Source organism: Hyperolius riggenbachi, chromosome 1, assembly GCF_040937935.1.
Source record: "Hyperolius riggenbachi isolate aHypRig1 chromosome 1, aHypRig1.pri, whole genome shotgun sequence".
NCBI classification, from domain to species: Eukaryota; Metazoa; Chordata; class Amphibia; order Anura; family Hyperoliidae; genus Hyperolius; species Hyperolius riggenbachi.
The window spans coordinates 671,521,559-671,548,667 of record NC_090646.1 but is presented as its reverse complement, the minus strand read 5'-3'; the positions used below and the strand labels follow the sequence as shown (position 1 = coordinate 671,548,667).

General features: G+C 48.6%; 1 protein-coding gene across 4 annotated transcripts in view; it reads left to right on the top strand.

Moving 5' to 3' along the window:
• Positions 1-27,109, top strand: part of DNAI1 (dynein axonemal intermediate chain 1) — a 269,556-nt gene that overhangs the window by 127,412 nt on the left and 115,035 nt on the right. For all 4 annotated transcript variants that reach the window (XM_068253053.1, XM_068253042.1, XM_068253033.1 and 1 more), the window contains exons 14-18: positions 2,573-2,820; positions 14,242-14,331; positions 14,740-14,827; positions 20,507-20,586; positions 22,404-22,552. In XM_068253053.1, coding sequence (XP_068109154.1) covers positions 2,573-2,820; positions 14,242-14,331; positions 14,740-14,827; positions 20,507-20,586; positions 22,404-22,552 — 655 coding nt within the window. The remainder of the gene's footprint in view (positions 1-2,572; positions 2,821-14,241; positions 14,332-14,739; positions 14,828-20,506; positions 20,587-22,403; positions 22,553-27,109) is intronic.

Below are 27,109 nucleotides of genomic sequence, written 5' to 3'. Positions count from 1 at the left end.
AATGTTGCTGGGTAGACTTATACTTTAGTCAATAAAAAATTCCAGCTTAAGAGGGTTGAATATTGGAGTCGACTTATACACAAGATCGACTTGTATTCGAGTATATATATTGTTTTTTGTATTTTTTTTGTTTGTTTTTTACAGATTTGCTTTTATTTATTGATTGCTTTAATCGCTTGTTAATTATCTGACAGCTGATTAATGAATCAGCTTTCCAAATCTTATTAGCCATGGGCAAAGTTCCAACTCTGCCTGCAGCATAGCTCCCAACTGTCCCTCTTTGGGAGCTCTGTCCCTCTTTCCTCCTCATTTGTCCCTCTTTCAGGACTTTGGCCTCAATTCACTAAGCTTATCTCCTGTCTAGAAAGGCCTAGTGCACACCGGAGCGTTTCCGCTGCGGTTTGCGATCTGCTTGCGGGTGCGGATCCGCTAGGGTAATGTATTTCAATGGGCTGGTGCAGAAACGCATACTCCCGGGCTGCTGCAGATTTTGGATTGCGGATGCGTTTCTGCCTCAATGTTAAGTATAGGAAAACCGCAAACCGCTCTGAAAAACGGCACTTCAGAGCGGTTTGCCAGGCGTTTTTTGTTACAGTAGCTGTTCAGTAACAGCTTTACTGTAACAACACATGAAATCTACTACACCAAAACCGCTACACAAAACCGCAAAACGCTAGCTGAAACGCTGCAGAAAAATAAGAAAAAGCGTTTCAAAATCTGCTAGCATTTTTGGTGTGCACCAGGCCAAACAGCTCAGAAGAGTTATTAAAGACAGGAGATAAGCTTAGTGAATTGAGGACTTTGTCCCTCTTTCTATGTAAATATATATATTTCTCTACTAAAAATGTGTTTGACTCTGAACTTTATTCCCATCCTTTAAATTGATATATTACTAATTTTAAAATGTTAATATGAAGAAAAATGAACCAGGATAGAAAGGACCAGTGTGGCATAGCTTCCAACTGTCCCTTTTTCGGAGGGACAGTCCCTCTTTGGGAGCCCTGCCCCTCTGTCCCTCTTCCCTCATTTGTCCCTCTTTCAGGACTTTGTCCCTCTTTCTATGTGTATATATATATATATATATATATATATATATATATATATTTCTCTACTGAAAAATGTGTTTGACTCTAAACGTCATTCCCATCCTTTGAATTGATATATTACTAATTTTAAAATGTTAATATGAAGGAAAATTAACTAGAATAGAAAGGACCAGTGTGGTCTGAATTATAAAACATATTTTTCGTATGAAATCTTTACGGTATGCATGACTAGGGGTGTGGTGGGGGAGTGATCAGGGGTGTTGCAGGGGTGTGGCTTAAATGTCCCTTTTTCTCATCTTAAAAAGTTGGGAGGTATGCTGCAGTAATCCTGGTTCTTGTAGTGCAAAAAAATTCACTCGGTTGAAATTCAAGCTTTACTCTAAATGGTGGACCAGAAGTCTTGTAGTATTTCAATGTCTCCACTAGATGTCACTGTGGTTCTGTTTGCGTTGTGTTCTGCAATCTTCAGGAGGTTTGTTAATTTAGTGATTTTGATCCCAGCCCTTCGGTATTATTGCATTCACATTTTAAAGCTTACAGAGCTCGGAGGTGTTCCAACACAAAGGAAGGAAGTCGCACATCTGATAAACGGACGCTGCAGAGTCAGAGCTGTGCCACTTCTTTCCTTTGTGTGGGGATGGAGCCTGCAGCGGAGCTCCGAGTGCCAGGGTGCATTGTCTGAGCCATGAGTCATCCCGGGACTTTTATTATTATTATTCTACCATATGCGACATCAATCACAGAAATGGAAACAATGCTGTTTATTTATAGACTGAGAAAGTTTCAGAGAATCCTTCAGTTTTTCTTTTCATCCTTCAGGCTGCTTTCACATTAAGACGTTACAGGCGCACGTTAGAGCAGCCTGTAACGCAGCCCCACCGTACAGCAATGAAAAATCAATGAGCTGTTCACAGTGCCCACGTTGCGTTACATTGTAACGCAGCACGTCCGTTGAGAGTGCTGCATGCTGTGCGTTATGCGCGGCTAAGCCGCGTTAGACTGTGCGCACATGCTCAGTAGTGTTGGGGAGGAGGGGAGAGCGGCCGGGCACATGGCTAATTAATATTCACTGCACGGTGTGACGTGCAGTGTTTACTTCCTGGAGCGGCCGCTCTGTGCGGCGATTGGCCGGGCGGAACCACGTGATGCCGCATGCGTCCAAGAGTACACATCATGGACGCCAGAGTGAGCTGCACAACGCGGCTCACTCTGACGTCCACATCAGAGAGCACCAGGCGTTGCGTTAAGGGCACGTTATGTGCCCTATAACGTCCCCTAAACGCAAGGTCCATGTTGCAGTATTGTTGCCAGGGGTTACCGCTGGAGTCCATGTTGCAGTATTGTTGCTAGGGGTTACTGTAGGGGTCCATGTTGCAGTATGGTTGCCAGGGGTTACCACAGGAGTCCATGTTGCAGTATTGTTGCTAGGGGTTACCGTAGGGGTTCATGTTGCAGTATTGTTGCTAGGGGTTACCGCAGGAGTCCATGTTGCGTATACTGACCTCTCGGACATTCTCCCCGCACAGATGACTTCATGAAGCAGACCCGGGGGATGCTGCTGCTCTATTCTCTGAAGAATCCGTCATTCCCAGAGTACATCTTCAACACGGAGAGCGGGATCATGTGCCTGGACATCCACAAAGACCACCCCTACCTGGTCGCCGTGGGCTTCTATGACGGCAACGTGGCCATCTTCAACATGAAATCCAGCAGTGAGCAGCCCAAGTACATGAGCTCAGCCAAGTCTGGCAAGCACACTGACCCCGTGTGGCAGGTGAGTGTACTGCAGGAGCCATTCCTAGTATGGCTTGGTAGTTCAGCTCCTGTGAATGGTTGGCCATTAGAGATTATCGTTGGCCATAGATCTGACACAATAGTCTGCAGATAGAAATAAGGCCAGCAACACTTCTGGAGCCCACAGACATTGCAATATCTGCAGAGCCAGCACGACAATTGCTAGAACGACCCATTGCCTCAGTATTGGCCACTAATGTGAGTAGCGATGGCGATTTTCAGGTGATATCCGATTAACCATGAAAATCCATATCTGCCAGGAGGGGTTTGTTTTTTCGATGGCTGAATAGTGTGCTGGATAAGGGCTTTGCCTCTGACACAGGAGACCTGGGTTCAAATCTTGGCTCTGCCTGTTCAGCAAGCCAGGACCTATTCAGTAAGGAGACTTTGGGCAAGACTCCCTCACACTGCTACTGCCTATAGAGGGCACCCTAGTGGCTGCAGCTCTGGTGCTTTGAGTCCGCCAGGAGAAAAGCGCAATATAAATGTTCTGTGTCTTGTGTTGACCTAAAGATGCCATCAAACCAAGGAGGAAATGCTGAGCTTCTGAGATGAGCTCATAGCGAGGTAAGGATGTAATATTCATTTACAGGGACATCATGTGTTTATTTTATGTCATTTTACTCGGTTCAGGTTCCCTTTAACAAAAAGTTGAAAGCACTTTGAAGTCAGTTGATCATTTTTAAACTCGTGCACAGGGAACTAGCATAGTCATAATCCACGTACCCAGCCCGCCATGTGTCCGCAGTCCGGCCTGGGGGTAGTTTAGGACGTGGTAGAACAAGAGAGTAGGGATGGTCAATGAGATGCAGAAAATCAAATCCCACCAAGGATTTATTTGATTGGTCCATTTTCAAGCTGCATTCATTTGCATACATAATTTACATAATCCTGCAGCAAATCATTAAGGCCTCTTTTCCACGGACAGACTGTTGAGCTGTGTGCTCAGCAAGCAGTTACCAGGCAGCAGCAGCGAGCAGTTACCAGGCAGCAGCAGCGAGCAGTTACCAGGCAGCAGCAGCGAGCAGTTACCAGGCAGCAGCAGCGAGCAGTTACCAGGCAGCAGCAGCAGCAGCGAGCAGTTACCAGGCAGCAGCAGCAGCAGCGAGCAGTTACCAGGCAGCAGCAGCGAGCAGTTACCAGGCAGCAGCAGCAGCAGCGAGCAGTTACCAGGCAGCAGCAGCAGCGAGCAGTTACCAGGCAGCAGCAGCGAGCAGTTACCAAGCAGCAGCAGCGAGCAGTTACCAGGCAGCAGCAGCGAGCAGTTACCAGGCAGCAGCGAGCAGTTGAGAGAGTTTGAGAGGCATTTCACTGATATTCAACTGTCCATGGAAAAGAGGTCCCACAGATCTGCAGAGAATGTGAAATAATGTCAGGGAGTGAATTTAAAAACCGCTCTGGAAAAGCGCTTTTACAAAAACGCAGCGCGCAGTGGAGCGGCGGGAGGAGCTAAAAAAAAGCACACAAAACGCTTGCTTTTTTCGTTTTTAGGTGTGAATGAGGCCTGACTGCCCGTTGGTTAAAAGATATTTACTGCCCGTTGGAAAGTCGAGGCTCTTGGTCTTCATTTACACTATGCCCGACGTGGGTGCGATGCACCATTCCTGAATTAGGGGGTGTTGAACGAGGGTGTCTCTGCTGCACCTGGCTGCCAGCAACACTAACCCGGCAACCCCGAGTCTCCAGCCTGGAGCCCAGCTAGCGGGTGAGAGTCCTGCTGTGCAATGTGCACTATCCAAGTGGATAGAGAGTTAGGCCACATACACACATCAGAGTATAGTCTTTGGAAAATGAAAGATCACAGACCAATCTTACCACCCTTCATGTAGTATGAGAGCCATACTCTACACAGTCTATTCTATGGAGCTGCACTCCACATCAGAAAAAAATCTTTGCAAGATGCTGCACGCACAGATGCTGTACAGACACAAAAGATCAGTACCTGCAAAAGATCTGTTCCTGCTAAAAATCCGTTCCTGCAAATTGCAATGATAGTCTATGAGATCTGCAGATGATCGTACATACATGATTTAACTGACATTCATCTGCAGATCAGATCCACCAGGATGGATTTTCAGATCTGCAGATGATTGCTTGATCTGCAGATGAATGTCAGTTAAATCATGTGTGTATGATGATCTGCAGATCTCATAGACTATCATTGCAATTTGCAGGAATGGATTTTTGGCAGGAACAGATCTTTTGCAGGTACTGATCTTTTGAGTGTGTACAGCATCTGTGTGTGCAGAATCTTGCAAAGATTTTTTTTCTGATGTGGAGTTCAGCTCCATAGAATAGACTGTGTAGAGTATGGCTCTCATACTACATGGAAGGGGGTAACATCTCTGTCTGATGGGGAGTTCAGCTCCATAGAATAGACTGTGTAGAGTATGGCTCTCATACTACATGGAAGGGGGTAAGATTGGTCTGTGATCTTTCATTTTCCAAAGACTATAGTCTGATGTGTGTATGAGCCTTAAAGGGAACCTTAACTGAGAGGGATATGGATGTTTCCTTTTAAACAATACCAGTTGCCTGGCAGTCCTGCTGCAGTAGTGGCTGAATCACACACCTGGAACAAGCATGCAGCTAATCCAGTCTGACTCCAGTCAGAGCACCTGATCTGCATGCTTGTTCAGGGGCTGTGGCAAATATTAGAGACACAGGATCAGTAGGAGAGTCCGGCAACTGGTATTATTTTAAAAGGAAAAATCCACATCCTTTTCAGTTTAGGTTCCCTTTAAGAATAAGAAGTTGTCTGAGCAGAGCGAGAAGAAGCCCGCAGCAGGCAAAGGAAAAATGCTGCCGATTGGCGTGAATGGCTGCGGGTGGGGATTGCAGGAGATCGTGCACACTGATGAACGCGCATCTCTGCCTTCAGCCTCCCAGCGGCGATCGTCTATTAACAGTGTACAGCGCTGCGATCTACAGCAGCCTGTACTGGGGACAGCCGTGTGACACAACTGTCCCCCGGGGAGGCACAAATACGATCAGCTGTGATAGGCTGACGGAGGGAGGGTGAAGAAATTAATTTAAAAAATACCAAATTTAATAAAAAATACAATAAATATTTATAATAAATAAAACAATCCTGGAGGCATTCTGACCCCACCAACAGAAAGCTCGGTTGGGAGGGAATCACTTGTGTGCTGAGTTGGACGCCCTGCACCGAGCTCTTAAAGGGAACCTAAACTGAGAAGGATATTGATTTTTCCTTTTAAAATAATACCAGTTGCCTGGCTCTCCTGCTGATCCTGTGTCTCTAATGCTTTTAGCCACAGCCCCTCAACAAGCATGCAGATCAGGTGCTTGGATTAGCTGCATGCTTGTTTCAGGTGTGTGATTCATCCACTACTGCAGCTAAAGAGATCAGCAGGGCTGCCAGGCAACTGGTATTGTTTAAAAGGAAACATCCATTTCCCTCTCAGTTAACTTTCCCTTTAAAGCTGCAGTGGCCCCATTAGGAGAAATTGGTTTGGTCACTAGGGGGTTTAACACCGCGGTCCTCAAGTGGTTAACACTCCTGGCGGTTAATTGTTTTTGCCAAATAGGCAAAAATCCTTTTTTTTATTTTTTTTATTTGTTTCATGTAAAGCTACCAGAGTGGTAGCTACATGAAACACCACTAGAGGGCGCATGTGTCCCTCTAGTGCGATCGTCGCCGGCAACAATAGCAAACAGGGGAACGCGTATATAACGCGCTCCCCTGTTTGGCTTCTTCTGTCGCTATGGCGACGATAGGAATGACGTCATGGACGTCAGCCGACGTCCTGACGTCAGACGCCTCCGATCCAGCCCATAGCGCTGCCCGGAACTCATTGGTCCGGGCAGCGCAGGGCTCTGGCGGGGGGGGGGCCTCTTGAGCCGGCTGCGTGCGGGCGATCGCCGCAGAGCGGCGGCGATCAAGCTGTACGCACGGCTAGCAAAATGCTAGCTGCGCGTACAGCACTTTGAATGGAGCGAATCGCCCCACCAGAAGCAGAGATATCCTCCTGCGCGGCATAGCCCGAGCTCAGCTCGGGCTTACCGCCAGGAAGATTAAAAGGAGTGGACATCCCTCATTCAACACCCCCAAACCCAGGAATGGTGCATCATACAGACAGAGGAGTCGGAGCAATTTTGGGTACTTGGAGTCGGATGATTTTTGTATGGACTCCACAGCCCTGCACACAGACACGGGGCAAATGTGCACATGAAAGCCAAGACTCTCAGCTTTCCAACCATACTGGATGTAGATTTCCAAGGTAGAGTAAATCTAATGTAAATAGCAGGCAGTCAAGTTTGGTAGACGGTATAATACCACTTAAGTACCTTATTATTTTTTTATATAGCGCCAACATCTTCTTTAGTGCTGTACACAGTACAGAACAAGTAGTGGGGAGCAGAGATGCACGAGAGATGCAAAACTCTGAATTTGTTCTGCTGGATGTTCTGATGGTACAGACATAGCTGATGAGTGGTTTGAGATATCACCAGTACTGGTGCATGTTCATTATAAAACAACTGATGACCCGGCGTTGCCCAGGTATGTATTTGGCTGGTGTTGGCTCCGCCTACTTTTTCTAACCCTAATACCAGAAACCCACTAGGAGCGATTTTTCTGAGCGGTTTGCGATTTGGAAACTCTTGCTAATGTAATGCTATGGGTGTGATCCCATTTGAGCGATTTGATTTTATAATAATCCCCCGTAGCTTTTTCGAATCACTAGCGATTAGAAATCGCTCCTAGTGGGTTTCTAGCCTAACACATAATTACTCAATGACCAAGTTTGTGAGATTTGTGGTCTTTGACATCAATAATGTGCATTGAAATGAAACAAAACTGATTTGCTGTTTGCGGCTCCACCCCCTTTTCTGAATTCTGAACCCCAGTCACCCAATGACCAACTGTACCAGGTTTGAGGCCTGTGCCATTAATAGTGCAAGAATGGCAGCAATTAAATATTCCCCTTGAGAAGTAATTGGTGAATTCTGATTGGGTGTAGAAGGCTCCACCCACTTCCCTGAATATTAATCCCAGTAACCAGCTGTGCAAAGTTTGAGAACCCTGCCATTAACAGTGAGGAAAAGCTGCAGTTTACATTTTCCCAGTGACATTTGTATTTGTCTCCGCCCACTTTTTGGTTATGTGGATAAAAAGTATCCTATAAGTTATTCCAGGTAATGTACTATGTGTGTGCCAAATTTCATTCAGATCCGTTCAGCCATTGTTGCGTGACTAAGTAACAAACATCCACTTTTGCATTTATAATATTAGTAAGATTACAGCAGAATAAGAAACACTAGGAGGAGGTCCCTGCCCTTACAATCTAGAGGATTCTAATAATTCTGACCTGATGCAAAGTTTATGCAAACTCTGCCACATTTAGGCCTCCTTTCCACGGACTGTTAAGCTGTGTGCTCAGCAAGCAGTTACCAGGCAGCAGTGAGCAGTTGTTAGAGTTTGAGAGGCATTTCACTGCCTATAAACAGTCCATGGAAAGGAGGCCTAAATTGGGCCATTTTCAATCTGCATACAATTAGCATAACATTTGCACCAGCTTGCAATTATTAGCATCTAATTGACCATCCCTTACCAGTTGTGAAAACAAAAAAGTTTTAGTACACAATCTACAAAAAGCCAAAGATTTGCAGGCATGAAGTTACGCCTCGTTCACACTACAAATTGCAATCGCTAGTCGATATGTAAAGGAACGTGCGTTTTTTCATATTACTTTTAAAAAATATCTCTAAAAATAGTACAAGCAGCAAGTTTTTTGATTTTCTCAGAATCGGAGCGCTGCAGTGAGAACTCCCTGATGGGGTGACACTGCTCTAGCGCTTTGCCCATCACTGGCCATCTGCAAAAGACCGTGTGCAGCAGAAGACCTTTACTGTGGGGCACAAAGGGCTTAAATAGAACACGGCCTGTCTCGTTTTTTTGCATACAAGTTCCCGAATGACACAGTTATGATTTGGGGTCAGCCGGGCACAAGTCAGGCCTGTTATTCAGGCGGGGGAGGGGAGCGGAGAGACCGGGGAATCTGGGCAACCTGCCACACACTGTACAATCCTCCCTGGGCACGTCTGGCGTTGTTGTGTGATAATTTATTGGCTCGGCAGACGAGGGACACTGTTGGACGCTGGAAAGAGCTCCGCGGCCTGACTGTCACAGCTCATCAGTATTCCGCAAGACATGGAGAATTTATTACCTGGCTTAGAGTGTCCAGATTATGGATGGCCGCCCCGCTCCAGCTGCCTGCCCAGGACGTGTCTGTGTGACAAGCCCTCCACCCGGCTGTCACCCATCCTCATCCGGCAAAGGGAGAATATTAAAGGGGGACTCCGCCCTCCTCACCCCGCACAGGGGAACCATTAAAGAGGGACTCCGCCCTCCTCACCCCGCACAGGGGAACCATTAAAGGTGAACTCCACCCTCCATACCCCGCACAGGGGAACCATTAAAGGGGAACTCCACCCTCCTCACCCCGCACAGGGGAACCATTAAAGGGGAACTCCACCCTCCTCACCCCGCACAGGGGAACCATTAAAGGTGAACTCCACCCTCCTCACCCTGCACAGGGGAACCATTAAAGGGGGACTTCGCCCTTCTCACGTTTCAATCTGAAACCAGCTGAGAATTTACAAAACTGACAATTACTATTATTAATTGTATTTATATTAAAGTCAACCTGCTCCAAAGTCAAAAACATCTGTCCTGCAATGGTGCATGTGAGTGAGATATGCACGGTGCGACCAGGCGCAAGTAGTTGGAGGATCGTAGGGGGCCGTCCGGTATGTGCCTGTGGACAAGATCGGAGATGTTGGGCAGGTCCTGTGCACAGATTTGTAGGCCAAGCACAGGATTTTGAAGTTGATCCTGAAGGGAGGGCTATAAAGAGGGGAGTTGTAGAGGCGGATTGATGGGAGGAGTTTCAGTCTGGCTGCCGCATTACCGAGTGAAGGGGGGCAGTGCGGTTAGAGGGGAGGCCTGATGAAAGGGAATTGCAATGTCTAGTTAGCAATTAGCTCAAACGGCACTGCTCTGTTACCATGACAACGCAATGCTGTTTGGAGCATGCGTTACCCATAAACTCCTGCCTTGCAGTAGGAGTAGTTTAGTTGCTGGGGCCGGAGACAGTATTAATCATTTTTGACACCTGCACTAATGCACTGACTGGTTTTGAAGTCCTGATGTGAAAGCCGTGCCCTCATGTGGAATCCATATTCCCATTAATATGACAACAGAGCGTATGCACATATCATGCTTTCCGCCATGTCTGAGCGCTGCATACTCCGACCTTTAGCTCCTGTACACACTGCTGCGCTTGCTCTGCGTTTTTAAAATCGCAAGGTCTTTTGAAAAAGAATGAAAATCGTGATGACTTGTACACACTGGTGCGATGCGTTTTTAGAAAAATGCAATCAGGGCCCTTTTCCACCAGCGCGTTTGCGCTGGCTGAATCGCAAAAACGCAAACCGCTAGCGATTTTACAATCGCTACGGTTTGCTTTTTAACATAGGAATCGCGGTAGGTCATTTCCACTACCGCGATTCGCTTTTGACGGGAACGTGAACGCGCGGCGGAGCGATATTTGCCGCGATTTTGCTATGCAGTGCATAGCATAGCAAAATCGCGGCCGCGAACGTCGGGGAATCGCCGGTTTTGCGATTCAGCAATCGCTAGCGTTCAGCGTGAACGCTAGCGACTGCAGGTGGAAAAGGGCCCTTACAGTGCCTGCTGCACTTTTTTAAGCGCAGCGCATGAAAAACGCATTAAAAACGCATGCGCTTGCGTTTTTGCCTGCGTTTTTCAGAAGTCAGTATCCCAGAAGACTCTGCAATATCCTGATTCCTGTTGAAATGTAAACTAGAAAAAAAACAAAGGATATTTTAGCCAATCAGCAATTACAAGAAAAACGCAAACGCACAAAAAAAGCAGGCAAAAGCGCATGCGTTTTTAAAACTACATGCACTTTAAAAACGCATGCGCTTGCGATTTTGCTTGCGTTTTTCAGTGTGTACAGGCCCTGAGGGCCCATTCACACCTGAGCGGGAATCGCACGATTCCCGCTCACTGCAAACCGCTAGCGGTTCTGCAAGAACCGCTACACAATGTAGCGAGTGGCAGTGTTCTCACTGCCGCGGTTGCGGTTAGCGATAACCGCAACCGCACTGCATGCAGCGGTTTGCCGGCGACGAGCGTTCCGCGATTTGCGATCGTGATTAGCGTGCATAGCACGCTAATTGCGATCGCTCCAAACCCGCCGCAGTGTCCAGTGATTTTTCCGCGCTGATCGCGGGAAAATCACTCCCGCAGAACGCCGGCGGTAATCGCCGGCGTTCTGCGGTTTTAAGTGTGAACGGGCCCTGAGGTGATTGGTGGATTCGTTGGAACATTCTGGAGTTGAGAAATGTCTCTTGTTTCGGGAGACGGTGCAGCAAAGGTGTTACATAGAGTTTATAATATAAGATGAATGCTGTAAATCGTGGGTCCCCAAACATTTTGGGTCGGGGGCCGGGTCAACATACTTCAGACTGCTGGGGGGCCGGAGTATACATAAAATTACGTCTTTGCGGGCCAGAAAGTAAAGCATTCCCAGGTGACAACCGAAGTCCAATTGGACAGCAGTGTCACCTGATGTGGAAATGGATTAGAACCCAGCGAATTACTGCTTTCTGGCATGTGGATGGGTGGTGCCAGCACTGCTATTCTATTTGTGGACCACCAATATTTAACCCTCCTGGCGGTAAAAATTTTTTGCCAAAATGGCAAAAATCCTTTTTTTTTTTTTTTATTTTTTTTTTTTGTTTCATGTAAAGCTACGAGAGTGGTAGCTACATGAAACACCACTAGAGGGCGCATGTGTCCCTCTAGTGCGATCGTCGCCGGCATCAATAGCAAACAGGGGAACGCGTATATAACGCGCCCCCCCTGTTTGGCTTCTCCTGTCGCCATGGCGACGATCGGAATGACGTCATGGACGTCAGCCGACGTCCTGACGTCAGACACCTCCGATCCAGCCCATAGTAGAGATGGGAAGTTCGGATCTTTTCAATGATCCGGATGATTCGAATCGGATCATTGAAAAGATCCGGATCTTTGATCCGAATCTCGGATCATTTGACTACGAAAGCATTTCGGGGGTGAAATGACTAGCAGGACAGGAGAAGGGGAGGGAGTGGACACACAGAGAAGGGGAGAAGATGGACAGAGGGCAGGGAGTGGACAGAGAAGGGAGGAGGGATGAGCAGAGAGCAGAAATGTTTGCTTGCACACAATACCCACATGCTGCAATCATATGCTTTACATACATTTCACCTATATGCTCATCTGTGTACTTTGCATGCAAACGTCGCACAGTGAAAGAAAGCATTCCCCAAAGTAAAGTGCAGCTGTTTAGGAGGATCATATTGCGCTGCAATCACAGTGCATGCAAAGTTACTGAGCTGTGCTGAGCTGAGCCAAAAGTTTCCAATGTGTTCACTGTGCACAACTACGGAACAGCCAGCCTATAAAGAGCAGCACGTTATAGCCAGTATGTGTGCTCTACACATATCTGGCAGTGGCACCCATGTCCCCTCTCTCTCATCTACCTGTCTCCCTGCAAGGCTGCCTCCCATCCAACAGAGCGATCCATCTCAGCTCTGCTTCCAGGACCCCGCTGCCCGCTGAGAGGGGGCGTGTCACTCATGGCCCCGCCCCTTTTGCGATCCGAATCACTCATTTTGATGATTCGGATGATTTGACTCACAAAATAGATTCGGATCAAAGATCCGAATCGTTCATGATCCGGACAACACTAGCCCATAGCGCTGCCCGGAACTCATTGGTCCGGGCAGTGCAGGGCTCTGTCGGGGGGGGGGGCCCTCTTGCGCCGCTGCGTACGGGCGATCGCCGCAGAGCGGCGGCGATCAAGCTGTACGCGCGGCTAGCAAAGTGCTAGCTTGCGCGTACAGCATTTTAAATGGAGCAAATCGCTCCACCAGGGGCTGAGATATCTTCCTGCGCGGCATAGCCCGAGCTCAGCTCGGGCTTACCGCCAGGAAGGTTAAAGATGTAGCTGACCGCATCTATAAGTAATACATTTTGTGTATGGGGGCCGTTAAAGGCTCAGGGGGCCGCATTCGGCCCGCGGGCCCTAGTTTGAGGACCAATGCTGTAAATAAAGCCAATATTACTCCTGAAAATGATGTAAATAAAGGTGATATGATTATCTGCCTGATACTTAGGCCGGGTTCGCAATGAAAAACTGGATGCATATAAAGTTTGAGTTTGTTACAATGGGCGTCAGTTTTTCATCTGGTTCTCCCTTCCGTTTTTGGCTGGGAACCCATCGCCGCTTTCCTCCGTTGCCGCCGTCCTGCATTCTAGAACGCTGCTATACCAATTGCAGAGCCCCAACAAATCGGTGGTAGCAGGTGAGCATTTAGTAAAACGAGTGCGGCGAGCAGCCTGGGGGGAACACACCGCCCCCTCTCATAGGCTAGCACATCGGTCTCCATTGCCATCCACTTCATGTGGCAGATCTGGCAAAGTCATGCGGGCACCCAAAGCTGTGTTCTGCTTATCAGACCAAATGGATCTGTTCTGACTGATGTTACTGATGTGAATGCTTCCTATTGCTTTGTATAGGATCCGCTCGCCTCCGTACAGATCTGTTCTGTTTCATTTTCATTATATAAAATGCACATAATTTACTTGTTTGGTGCTTGCAGTGCGTGTTTTTACTGTATATGTTCGAGTATAAGTTTAGAAATGTAGGTCTGACTCACTAAATAAAAGTATAGGGGTGACTTATACATGAGTCACAGGCAACACTGAGCACACTGAGTAATGTGTGTACTACTTGTGGCATTCTCATTTGCAGCAATGTACCCAGTGGTAAGTGACACTTTCTTGATAAAACCAAAAGCCAAGAAAACACAGGTCAGAAAGTCCTGGCCACAACAACTAACAAGGAAAGGGGCAGCATAAAAGGGAGTGAATAATTATTGAGGGCTTGGAGGAGGTATTGGCTGCACATAAGGGACAGGGGGGGAGGGGTTAATGGCTTCAATTCTGTATGCAGTGCAGTCATTAACCTATCCTGGTCCTCAAGTGCAGCCATTAACTATTTTGGGTAGACTTATACTCGAGTCAATAAAAAATTCCAGCTTAAGAGGGTTGAATATTGGAGTCAACTTGTATTCGAGTATATATGGTAATTATCTTTTAATATTGGTCTCTGTTGTTTTCATGAATACACTCGCTGGTTCTGGTGATCACATGCACCTCCTGAGGGACATAATTGGTCCAGTCACACTGCATACAATTTGCAGGCAGGCCAGGGAACGGACATGCCATTGACCCTCTGTAGATGCAATGTATGACCAGTCGCAGAATAAGGGAGTCTCACTCCGCTGTCTCCACATCTTGCAGGTGAAATGGCAGAAAGACGATCTGGACAAGAACCTGAATTTCTTCTCAGTCTCCTCGGACGGCCGCGTGGTGTCCTGGACCCTGATCAAGGTGAAATGACCCGCTTATGTGACTCGATAGAACTGTAACTCAGAACCCCGTCTGTGGGAAGTATTTGTGCATGTTGCCTATAGCAACCAGGCATAACTCCTTGTTTCACTTGCAAATCAGCGACTGGCTTCTGCTGTATGGTATTCCCTCCCCCTGCTGCTAGGAAATTCCTGGCAAGGTTGATCCACGGATTTATCTGACTGCCATCTGGATTCGGGAAGGAATCTTTCTCCCTCAAGGGTTATTTGGCCCAGGCCTTGTAAGGGGATTTTTTTTTTCTTGCCCTCTTCTGGATCTACTTATTTGTTTATTTTTAATTGCTTTTTGTTCTTTTATTGTGGTTGTATTTGATGAGCAAACGTCTTTTTCCAACCAATCTAACTGTAACCACGCTGTCCTGTCCGGCAGAATGAGCTGGTCCACACGGACGTCATCCGGCTGTCGGTGGAGGGGCCTGCGGGGACTGATGCGGAGGGGCTTCAGCTGCAGACACACGGTAAGTCCCCCTCAATTGAACGGAGAGGTCTTCTGTCCAGTCCGGGGACGCAGCACCCCCCGCTCATCCGAGAGCAGGAAATACTCTCTGTAAATCTCATCACTGGGTTTCCCTCCGCTCACAATCCTGTCCAAGCTAGGTTTCTGATCTCAATCACAGGTACACACCCTCCCATCCACTCTGCTCCGCCTTGACCTACGGCTGAGTGTTCCATGGATTAACCATTCCCAAGCACGTCTCCCTCCAAGACTTCTTTAGAGCTGCCCCCACTGTCTGGAACTCCCTATTAGCTCCTCCCTTCTCCTTCTACACCTTTAAACAAGCCCTCAAAACATTCCTGTTTATGCTCCCTCCCTCTTCCATAGGCAAACATGGGGGGGGGGGGGGGGGGTTACAGCTGCCCAGAATCCCCCCCCCTCAGACCTGGGCTGGTGCAGTGTTTGGGGACAGGCACAAGTTGAGACAGCAGAATATCTGCAGACATCCTGCAGCTCACAACACTGCCCCCTTTCTTTCCCAGCTACAGATGACTTTGTATGGAGCAGCAGTGTGTGTACAGAGCATGGAGCAGCAGCGTGTGTACAAAGCATGGAGCAGCAGTATGGCCTGGTGCACACCAAAAACCGCTAGCAGATCCGCAAAATGCTAGCAGATTTTGAAACTTTTTCTGTAGCGTTTCAGCTAGCATTTTGCGGTTTTGTGAAGCGTTTTTGGTGTAGTAGATTTCATGTATTGTTACAGTAAAGCTGTTACTGAACAGCTACTGTAACAAACGCCTGGCAAACCGCTCTGAAGTGCCGTTTTTCAGAGCGGTTTGCGTTTTTCCTATACTTAACATTGAGGCAGAAACGCATCCGCAATCCAAAATTTGCAGCAGCCCGGGAGTATGCGTTTCTGCAAAACGCCTCCCGCTCTGGTGTGCACCAGCCCATTGAAATACATTACCCTAGCGGATCCGCACCCGCAAGCGGATTGCAAACCGCAGCAGAACCGCTCCGGTGTGCACTAGGCCTATGTGTGCAGAGTATGGGGCAGCAGAGTGTGTACAGAGCAGGGAGCAGCAGCGTGTGTACAGAGCAGGGAGCAGCAGCGTGTGTACAGAGCATAGAGCAGCACTGTGTGTACAGAGTATAGAGCAGCAGTGTGTGTACAGAGCTTGAGGCAGCAGTGTGTGTACAGAGCATGAGGCAGCAGTGTGTGTACAGAGCAGGGAGCAGCAGCGTGTGTACAGAGCAGGGAGCAGCAGCGTGTGTACAGAGCAGGGAGCAGCAGCGTGTGTACAGAGCAGGGAGCAGCAGCGTGTGTACAGAGCAGGGAGCAGCAGCGTGTGTACAGAGCAGGGAGCAGCAGCGTGTGTACAGAGCATAGAGCAGCACTGTGTGTACAGAGCATGAGGCAGCAGTGTGTGTACAGAGCATGAGGCAGCAGTGTGTGTACAGAGCATGAGGCAGCAGTGTGTGTACAGAGCATGAGGCAGCAGTGTGTGTACAGAGCAGGGGGCAGCAGCGTGTGTACAGAGCAGTGAGCAGCAGCGTGTGTACAGAGCATAGAGCAGCACTGTGTGTACAGAGCATGGGGTAGCAGTGTGTGTACAGAGCATGGAGCAGCAGTGTGTGTACAGAGTATAGAGCAGCAGTGTGTGTACAGAGTATAGAGCAGCAGTGTGTGTACAGAGCATGAGGCAGCAGTGTGTGTACAGAGCATGGGGCAGCAGCGTGTGTACAGAGCATAGAGCAGCAGTGTGTGTACAGAGCATGGGGCAGCAGTGTGTGTACAGAGCATGGGGCAGCAGCGGGTGTACAGAGCATAGAGCAGCAGTGTGTGTACAGAGCATGGGGCAGCAGTGTGTGTACAGAGCATGGGGCAGCAGTGTGTGTACAGAGCATGGGGCAGCAGTGTGTGTACAGAGCATGGGGCAGCAGTGTGTGTGTCCAGAGCATGGAGCAGCAGCGTGTGTACAAAGCATGGATCAGCAGTATGGCCTGGTGCACACCAAAAACCGCTAGCAGATCCGCAAAATGCTAGCAGATTTTGAAACTCTTTTTCTGTAGCGTTTCAGCTAGCATTTTGCGGTTTTGTGAAGCGTTTTTGGTGTAGTAGATTTCATGTATTGTTACAGTAAAGCTGTTACTGAACAGCTACTGTAACAAAAAACGCGTGGCAAACCGGTCTGAAGTGCCGTTTTTCAGAGCGGTTTGCGTTTTTCCTATACTTAACATTGAGGCAGAAACGCATCCGCAATCCAAAATTTGCAGCAGCCCGGGAGTATGCGTTTCTGCAAAACGCCTCCCGCTCTGGTGTGCACCAGCCCATTGAAATACATTACCCTAGCGGATCCGCACCCGCAAGCGGATTGCAAACCGCAGCAGAACCGCTCCGGTGTGCACTAGGCCTATGTGTGCAGAGTATGGGGCAGCAGAGTGTGTACAGAGCAGGGAGCAGCAGCGTGTGTACAGAGCAGGGAGCAGCAGCGTGTGTACAGAGCATAGAGCAGCACTGTGTGTACAGAGTATAGAGCAGCAGTGTGTGTACAGAGCTTGAGGCAGCAGTGTGTGTACAGAGCATGAGGCAGCAGTGTGTGTACAGAGCAGGGAGCAGCAGCGTGTGTACAGAGCAGGGAGCAGCAGCGTGTGTACAGAGCAGGGAGCAGCAGCGTGTGTACAGAGCAGGGAGCAGCAGCGTGTGTACAGAGCATAGAGCAGCACTGTGTGTACCTAGTATAGAGCAGCAGTGTGTGTACAGAGCATGAGGCAGCAGTGTGTGTACAGAGCATGAGGCAGCAGTGTGTGTACAGAGCATGAGGCAGCAGTGTGTGTACAGAGCAGGGGGCAGCAGCGTGTGTACAGAGCAGGGAGCAGCAGCGTGTGTACAGAGCATAGAGCAGCACTGTGTGTACAGAGCATGGGGTAGCAGTGTGTGTACAGAGCATGGAGCAGCAGTGTGTGTACAGAGTATAGAGCAGCAGTGTGTGTACAGAGTATAGAGCAGCAGTATGTGTACAGAGCATGAGGCAGCAGTGTGTGTACAGAGCATGGGGCAGCAGCGTGTGTACAGAGCATAGAGCGGCAGTGTGTGTACAGAGCATAGAGCAGCAGTGTGTGTACAGAGCATGGGGCAGCAGCGGGTGTACAGAGCATAGAGCAGCAGTGTGTGTACAGAGCATGGGGCAGCAGTGTGTGTACAGAGCATGGGGCAGCAGTGTGTGTACAGAGCATGGGGCAGCAGTGTGTGTACAGAGCATGGGGCAGCAGTGTGTGTACAGAGCATGGGGCAGCAGTGTGTGTACAGAGCATGGGGCAGCAGTGTGTGTACAGAGCATGGGGCAGCAGTGTGTGTACAGAGCATGGGGCAGCAGTGTGTGTACAGAGCATGGGGCAGCAGTGTGTGTACAGAGCATGGGGCAGCAGTGTGAGTACAGAGCATGGAGCAGCAGTGTGTGTACAGAGCATGGAGCAGCAGCGTGTGTACAGAGCATGGGGCAGCAGTGTGTGTACAGAGCATAGAGCAGCACTGCGTGTACAGAGCATGGGAGAGCAGCACTGCGTGTACAGAGCATGGGGCAGCAGCGTGTGTACAGAGCATGGGGCAGCAGCGTGTGTACAGAGCATGGAGCAGCAGCGTGTGTACAGAGCATGGGGCAGCAGCGTGTGTACAGAGCATGGGGCAGCAGCGTGTGTACAGAGCATGGGGCAGCAGCGTGTGTACAGAGCATGGGGCAGCAGCGTGTGTACAGAGCATGGGGCAGCAGTGTGTGTACAGAGCATGGAGCAGCAGTGTGTGTACAGAGCATGGAGCAGCAGTGTGTGTACAGAGCATGGAGCAGCACTGCGTGTACAGAGCATGGAGCAGCAGCGTGTGTACAGAGCATGGGGCAGCAGTGTGTGTACAGAGCATAGAGCAGCACTGCGTGTACAGAGCATGGGAGAGCAGCACTGCGTGTACAGAGCATGGGGCAGCAGCGTGTGTACAGAGCATGGGGCAGCAGCGTGTGTACAGAGCATGGAGCAGCAGCGTGTGTACAGAGCATGGAGCAGCAGCGTGTGTACAGAGCATGGAGCAGCAGCGTGTGTGCAGGGAGCAGCAGCGTGTGTACAGAGCAGGGAGCAGCAGCGTGTGTACAGAGCAGGGAGCAGCAGCGTGTGTACAGAGCAGGGAGCAGCAGCGTGTGTACAGAGCAGGGAGCAGCAGCGTGTGTACAGAGCATGGGGCAGCAGCGTGTGTAGAGAGCATGGGGCAGCAGCGTGTGTAGAGAGCATGGGGCAGCAGCGTGTGTAGAGAGCATGGGGCAGCAGCGTGTGTAGAGAGCATGGAGCAGCAGCGTGTGTACAGAGCATGGAGCAGCAGCGTGTGTACAGAGCATGGAGCAGCAGCATGTGTACAGAGCATGGGGCAGCAGCGTGTGTACAGAGCATGGGGCAGCAGCGTGTGTACAGAGCATGGAGCAGCAGCGTGTGTACAGAGCATGGAGCAGCAGCGTGTGTACAGAGCATGGAGCAGCAGCGTGTGTACAGAGCATGGAGCAGCAGCGTGTGTACAGAGCATGGAGCAGCAGCGTGTGTACAGAGCATGGAGCAGCAGCGTGTGTACAGAGCATGGAGCAGCAGCGTGTGTGCAGAGCATGGAGCAGCTCTGGGGAACTGACTAGGTAATGAGCACAGCCATGTGCCCCTGCTGTGTGAGTGCTTCACTTTCCCCTTCATTACCAATGTCGGCTGTCCTCATTATTATCTGTATCCAAAATGCTCCTGATTGATCCTATTGTCGATCGGGAGCAGATTGGACAGTTAGGAAATAATTGTCAGATCCTGTCAGTCTGACGGGAAATTGTATTATGTTTACCCAGCATGATGTCCTACCATATTATTATACTGTATTGTGCGTGACTGAGGAAGACCTTTCAGGAATCCCCCTCCCCCTTGAAAATCCTGGGTTTGCCCCTGTTATCAATGCCCTGAACCTCAGCTGAACGCCCATAAATCATTCCCCTACCTGGAGTGTCTCCACCCCCTCCCTTTAGATTGTAAGCCTTTGGCAGGACCCTCCAACCTTGTGTATCCTACTTGATCAGACACCCTTATTATTGTGAACCTATCCCATTGGGCACAGCGCTGGTCAGGCACAAAACCACCACTCTGTCAGATGGGGTACAATGCCTAAGAGAGAAAAGTAAAGCCAATGCCATCAACGAGTACTCAGGTTTGAGCTGTTAGCCAGATCGAGGATTCTGATTGGCTGCTGTGGGGTTTCTGTGCAGCTGTCAGTGAGATGTCTTCCTCAGGATTCTGATTGGCTACTGAGGGACACTTTGGCTCCAGGTTTCTGTGCAGCTGTCAGTGAGATGTCTTCCTCAGGATTCTGATTGGCTACTGAGGGACACTTTGGCTCCAGGTTTCTGTGCACCTGTCAGTGAGATGTCTTCCTCAGGATTCTGATTGGCTACTGAGGGACACTTTGGCTCCAGGTTTCTGTGCAGCTGTCAGTGAGATGTCTTTCCCACGGGTGGGTTCCTGTGACAGCTCATTGGCTGGTTTAGGGATCTGGGTTTGGTGCTGTACGTGGCCTGGCTGTCCGGCGGCTCAGCAGCGTGTGATCTTTTGGTGTGTATTAGTGTCACTGTTCCTCTGTTATGTGACATTTATTACCATCTTACAGCCATGTATTTCATTTCCTGTCTGACAGGCAGCGGAACCTCCTTCGATTTCCACCGACAGATCGATTATCTATTCCTCGTTGGGACAGAAGAAGGAAAGATTCATAAGGTAAATAGACAGATAATGGGGCTGATTTATTAAAAGTACCGCACTCCAGCAGTGCAGGTTAGTAATAGCACGTGCGTGCGCTATGCGTGATCCTGGCAGCGTTGTGTGCGCTCTTCACTTACGCTCGTTCCTTCTGTCCTTGCAACGCAACAGCGATACATCACTAGTGTGGCCACTACTGCGTACATTAAAAACGGCAGAATATAGAGAGGGAGAGAGATGGGGAGATCAGTGCAGGAGGGGGGGGGGGGGGAGAGATATGGGAAGCTCAGTAGAGAGCAATGGAGGAAAGACTGGGAGATGGGGGGGGGGGGTATAAAACTGAGTGAGACGATGGAGGGGGCTCAGACACACTATATGCACTTTTCTGAGCGTTTGATTGTTCAGCGAAAAATCGCTCCCATTCACTTGTATTAAAATCATGTAAAAATCGATGAGATCGCATACATTTTTACACGATTGCTGCAATTTTTACTGCAATTTTAATGCAAGTGAATGGGGCCTATTTTTTTTAAAGCGATCAAATTGTGCTGATCAATCAAACGCTCAGAAAAGCGCTTATAGTGTGTCTGAGCCCAGACAGAACCAGAGAGACGATGTGGGATACCTGGAGGATGAGAGGGGGGGGGAGTGCTGCTGCCATTTCTACCCCATACTAAGGGCTGGATCTAAGCCAAGGCCACATAGGCCATGGCCTAGGGCACCACAGGATCAAGGGGGCCCCCCGGTCATCAGGCTATCTATATGGAAGGAGAGGAGGGTCATCTGGCTTCATATACTAGATGGTAGGGGTCATCAGGATACCTATACTGAAAGGGGGCAGCTGCTGACAGTGGCCTTGGGCGGTGAAGAGTACACATTCGGTGCTGCCCATACTGGCTGCAGATGTTTTGGTACTACTCAGAAGCTGTGCGGGTCCTTATTTCTGACGTTACCCTTCAGTATAAATGAGTCTGTGGATAACGACAGTGATAAGGCTGAATACTCGGTTCATTGTAGCTGATTGCACCGTGCTGCTTCTGTTATCAGATGTGTCAGTAACTTCCCTTCTCTACTTGTCAGACATTGACTACACAGCGGCCATTTTGTCTCTTGGCTAGCGCTTGTATTTCCCTCTGATTCCCCAGCTAGTCTGCCGTCCTTCTTAATCCCATAACATCCCCCATCCATCAGCGCTGACTCGCTGAGACCCGTTACTGCCATGTAATTGGATTTGGTATTGCGGAGACATGATGCTAAGCTGGCAGCGTATTGCAGCGACATGTGTAATCTCTGGATGTAAATTCAGATAAGGCGTGGAGCGAGGTGTGCGGACATCTGTTACAGCAGGGGGGCCGCTGTCCCTTTATTCCAGTGTGGAGGAATCCGCGGGCGGACGGAGATATTCAGGAGATTCCTGACTGCTGAATTCCCCATCATCTCTCACTATCCCATATCAGACCGTACTTTTCATATCAAGTAAAGTATACATTGGTAATCCAGCAGCAAAAGAGCTCTATCTGAAAGCAGAAACTGACTGACTCATGCTGCTTGCTCATATTTCTGGTCACTGAAGGATCTGTGATGAACAGTGAAAATATGAAACGTACATCTATATTAAAAATGAAAGAGGAGTGACATTATTAATATCAAATTCTAATGAATGCCCCTCTGCTCAGATAATATTAGCCTGTATAAGGTGAGGCCTCACTCCTGCCTCATTTCCACTCTGTGCAGCTCTTTTAGTGACAGTAAATGTGAGCTGGCAGCATGAGTCACTTTTCAGACAAGATGACTGCTCCTCTCAGCCTCTTACCTGTGTCATGTGATCTCTGCAGTGCTCCAAGGCCTACTCCAGCCAGTTCCTGGACACCTTTGATGCGCACAATATGGCAGTGGACAGCGTGCGCTGGAATCCCTTCCACCCCAAAGTGTTCATCACCTGCAGCTCAGACTGGACAGTGAAGATCTGGGAACATAACATCAGGTACGTGCGACGTGTGGAGGAGGACCTGTCACAGATAAGGAGGGTCTACATAGGATTTGCAGGTGACAATTGTCCCGACCACCAAGATTGTGTATCAGTCCAATGCCAGAGTCTCCGATAATAGCACAGCCTTTGTTACTGGATTGTGAAACCATTGAAGGCGGAGCTAAGTGCTGGAAAGGCCACACCCCCATCCCCCAATAAACCAGTATGAGGGGTGTTCTGGGTACTTCCAATTGTATAACAAATGCAATCTATATCTGGGGTGCAGCCATTCTACTGCTGGATATTCTGACTATACCTGAAAGGCACACACTTAAAGGGAACCTGAAGTGAGAGGGATATGGAGGCTGCCATATTTATTTCCTTTTAAGCAATACCAGTTGCCGATCTTCTTCCTGTAAAGCTTTTAGCCACAGCCCCTGAACAAGCATGCAGCAGATCGGGTGTGTCTGACATTATTATCAAATCTGACAAGATTAGCTGCATGCTTGTTACTGGAGTTATCCAGACACTACTGCAGCCAAAGAGATCAGCAGGGCTGCCAGGGAACTGGCATTGTTTAAATGAAATAAATATGGCATCCTGCATACACTTCTCACGTCAGGTTCCCTTTTAAATAGAAAAGATGGAGTACTGTCCTGTTTACTCTGCTTGGATTTGGGGCAGGACTGTGTGCGTGAGCCTGCAGATTGGTAAAGCCACATCTCAGAGTACAGAGGGCCGTTATCTGAACTTCACATTGCTAATTTAACATGCTTACTTAGAATGTTAAATTAGCAATGTGAAGTTGAGATATCAGCCCCTCTGTACTGCTTACCCTAAGGCCTCTTTTCCATAAACTGTTGATAGGCAGTGAAATGCCTCTCAAACTCTTACAACTGCTCACTGCTGCCTGGTAACTGCTTGTTGCTGCCTGGTAACTGCTCACTGCTGCCTTGCAACTGCTTGCTGAGCACACAGCTCAACAGTCCGTAGAAAAGAGGCTTAAAGTGAATGTTTACCACTTAAAAAATAAAAAAGTCAGATACTCACCTAAGGAGAGGGAAGGCTCGGTCCTAATGAGCCTTCCCTCTCCTCTCCCAGTGCCCGATCCCGCGCAGGATCCCCCGTGGCAGTATTCGACCAGTTCGGTCAAATACTGCCACTTCCGCCACCGAAGGGATGTTTCGGAAGCCTTCGGGAGCACTCGGGTTCCCGAAGACGGGCCGCTCCATACTACGCATACGAGAGCGCCCTCTGTGATGCACTCGCGCGTACGTAGTATGGAGCGGCCCGTCTTCAGAAGCCCGAGTGCTCCCGAAGACCCCCGAAGTCCCTGCGGCGGCGGACGCGAACGGGGGAGCCAGCGCAGCACCGAGGGCACCGGGAGAGGAGAGGGAAGGCTCATTAGGACCGAACCTTCCCTCTCCTTAGGTGAGTATCTGGCTTTTTTATTTTATAAGTGGTACCCATTGGCTTTAATGCTGCTGACAATAGACCACACTCTCTGCAATCAGTGCTTGGAATGAAGAGCTTGGCAGCCAGGCAGCTGTGTGTCTCTGTTGCCTGAATACGATATACTCTGCTGACATGAATGTGGAGGCCACATAGAGGTTACTGCACTAAACTGCAGACAGCACACGGCAGTATTACTGTTACTACCGGCATCGTGTAGCGCGAGTTGCGCTATTAGCCCCACCCCCGACACTAGAGTAGCATGAATGTTGCTAAGTAATGCGTGTTACTAATAAACAGTAATGCTCTTTACCCTAGCAACACTCGGGATATGCAACTACTGCGAGTCGCGCTAATAGTGTAACTAGCAGTACACACTGGCTGGAGTAACTGCAGTATGTCAGTTTTCAAGCTTTTCATTATTTGCATAGATTTCAGTGATAACTGCGCCTATAGTGGAATTTCCTCTCAGAATATGGAACCCTGTGATTAGGTCCTGTATCTCAACCAAGTGATGCTCAGTGTATGTAGAGGTCTACAGAGGTGCCGGTAGGATAAAATACACTAAAACGTTCGGGATGCGGTGGTGGACCAGCCAACCCCAAAACAGACAAAAGTACTGTCGATTCAAATTTGACAATTTATTTACAAAATTTCTATGACAAGTTGCAACACGTTTCACAGGCAAAATCTCGCTTCATCGGGCAATAAACAGGAGCAATACACAGTGCAGTCTTTAGGTCACGATAAGCGCCTCTTTTTTTTCCCTATCCACAGAGAGCGACGTCTTAATCCTGAGTGGGGACAGGCTTGTTCTCCCCACCTGCCTTTTCAGTGCTTGCTTTGGAGGTAACCCTGGTTTGTAAGTATAATACTTACGTTTCATATTTCCTTCCCATCCTCCAATACATACTACACTATATTGGGCTCTCGGTTTTCTACCCTTGATGCTCAGTGTAGTTTGCCTGCTTGAGGGCTCGTTCCCACTATCGCGAATCCGCATGCGTCCAATGCATGCGGATTCGCACATGTAATGCAAGTGGATGGGCCTGTTTCCACTGTAGCGTTGTTGAGGTGCGTTTTTTTCAGCGGTAAAAAAACGCACAAAAGACCCAACGAATTCGCCTGCGAGTGGAATGCATGCGAATCGCCGCTAATGTATTTAATAGTAAAAACGCATGCGTTTGTTACATGCGTTTTTACCCACGATTTTACGTGCGATTTCGCACCTTTTTCAATTTTATTTTGCCCTGGCAGTGTCCATGGTTAATTTCGCATGGCACCCTGCCATGCGAAATCGCGGGTAAAAACGCATGTGGAAACGCATCCGCATGCGTTTTTACAAGCGTCGGAATGCCGGCGAAATCGCGTCGCAACAGTGGAAACAAGCCCTAAAACAGAAGGATTTGGAGATAATACAGCTTTACGTGAACATCTGTGGTTACCCACAATGCACCGCTACAGAATATGCAAATTATATCTTTATGCCCCTGAAGCCAGGCTTACATCCAGAGCCACTGGTGTATCGTGAGCCTGTAGCTTATACATGTTACAGAGCCACATTAACCCCACATGCAGACAGCCTGTTTCTGGCTTTTGGCCCTCATCAGTACATGGCAGGGATTGATATGGCTGTATGGGATAGGACTTGGACCAGAAAAACAGAGTAACCAAGCAGCTCAGGATGTCCCAGAACCACTAGGAAAGTATAGGGGGGACTAAATGAGACCAAAAAGCCCTCCTACTAAAAAGAAATGCTTGGGCCCTTTCACAGTGGGGCGGTGCGTCAAATTGCCGCACCGCAATAGCAGCATAGGGGGCGATATACAGGCTGGGAACGCGAAGAATCACTCGCGTTCCCATGCCTGCCGGCCAGTGACGGCGAAACCGGAAGTCGTCGCCGGCGGTTCCAGAAGCATCGGACCGGAGCTGCGAGGGCACCGATCGTCTGCAGGGGGCTGAGGGAAGCCCCAGGTAAGTTAATCTCATTTTTTTTTTTTTTGCCTTTAGGTTCACTTTAAAGCGGTTCCGAGATGAAAAACTAACTATAACAAGTAACTTGTCTATATATCTTATCTACAGTTTATATAATTTACACAGCAAATCTAGCTGCCAACAGCTTCAATAGAAAATGATTATTTCTTCCTGTGATACAATGACAGCAGCCATGTTGTTTGTAAACATTACACAGAGGCAGGCTTATCTGCATCTTGAGCACTCAGCCTCTGAAAAAACCTAATCCCCCCCTCCTCCCTCCTCCCCTCTGCCTCTGAAATCAATGGCTAGTAACACCTCCTCCTCCTCCTGCCCAGACTGAGCTCCCATGAGCCCTTGCTACTGCCAAGGCTCTCTGAAAACCTGTAGGCGTGGCTTCTTTAGTTTATAAGGAATTAGAGTATTAATACAAAAACAAAAAAATATTTGGCTTGAGGAATGCCCTATAAACAATAGGAAAGGAACACAAATATGCAATGAGTAAAAGTTCACCTCGGATCCACTTTAAGGCTGGGTGCACACATGGCTGTGCGTGAAAGGGCAAGTTTTCTGTCGTGCGGTTTTTTTTGTGTGCGTTTTTAATCCACATATGTATTTTTCTAGCGTTTTGCGGCCGTTTTTTATGCGTTTGTGGTTTGCATATGTGTTTTGTATGCATTTTTTATGCATTTTTCAATTGTGTTTTATGCAAATTACTAGGAAGACAACAGAAAGTGGAAATACATCAGAAAACTTTTTTTTTTTAAACGCATGAAAACCGCATACTATTGCGTTACTATTGACTTTCATCATGTACGTTTTATGAAATTATGCAACAAAACCAGCGTTTTTTAAAAACGCATGTTTGAAAACGCATCAAAAACGCATCAACGTTTTTATATGCGTGTTTTGATGCGGCCCATTGACTTTTATTAGCGGCAAAAATGCTGCGTTTTCCGCAACGCTAGCGTTTCTGCTACTGCTATGTGCGTTCCTATTCACAATAATTCAGATTCAGGTGGGAACCTTCAACACTCCCATCTGCTGGCCAGATAGTGCTAGGCGGGTAACACTCTGCTCTCGCAGCACTGGGGGAATGAGGTTGTTTCTCTAGCAGGGGACACTGCTTACATTGAGTCCACTCAC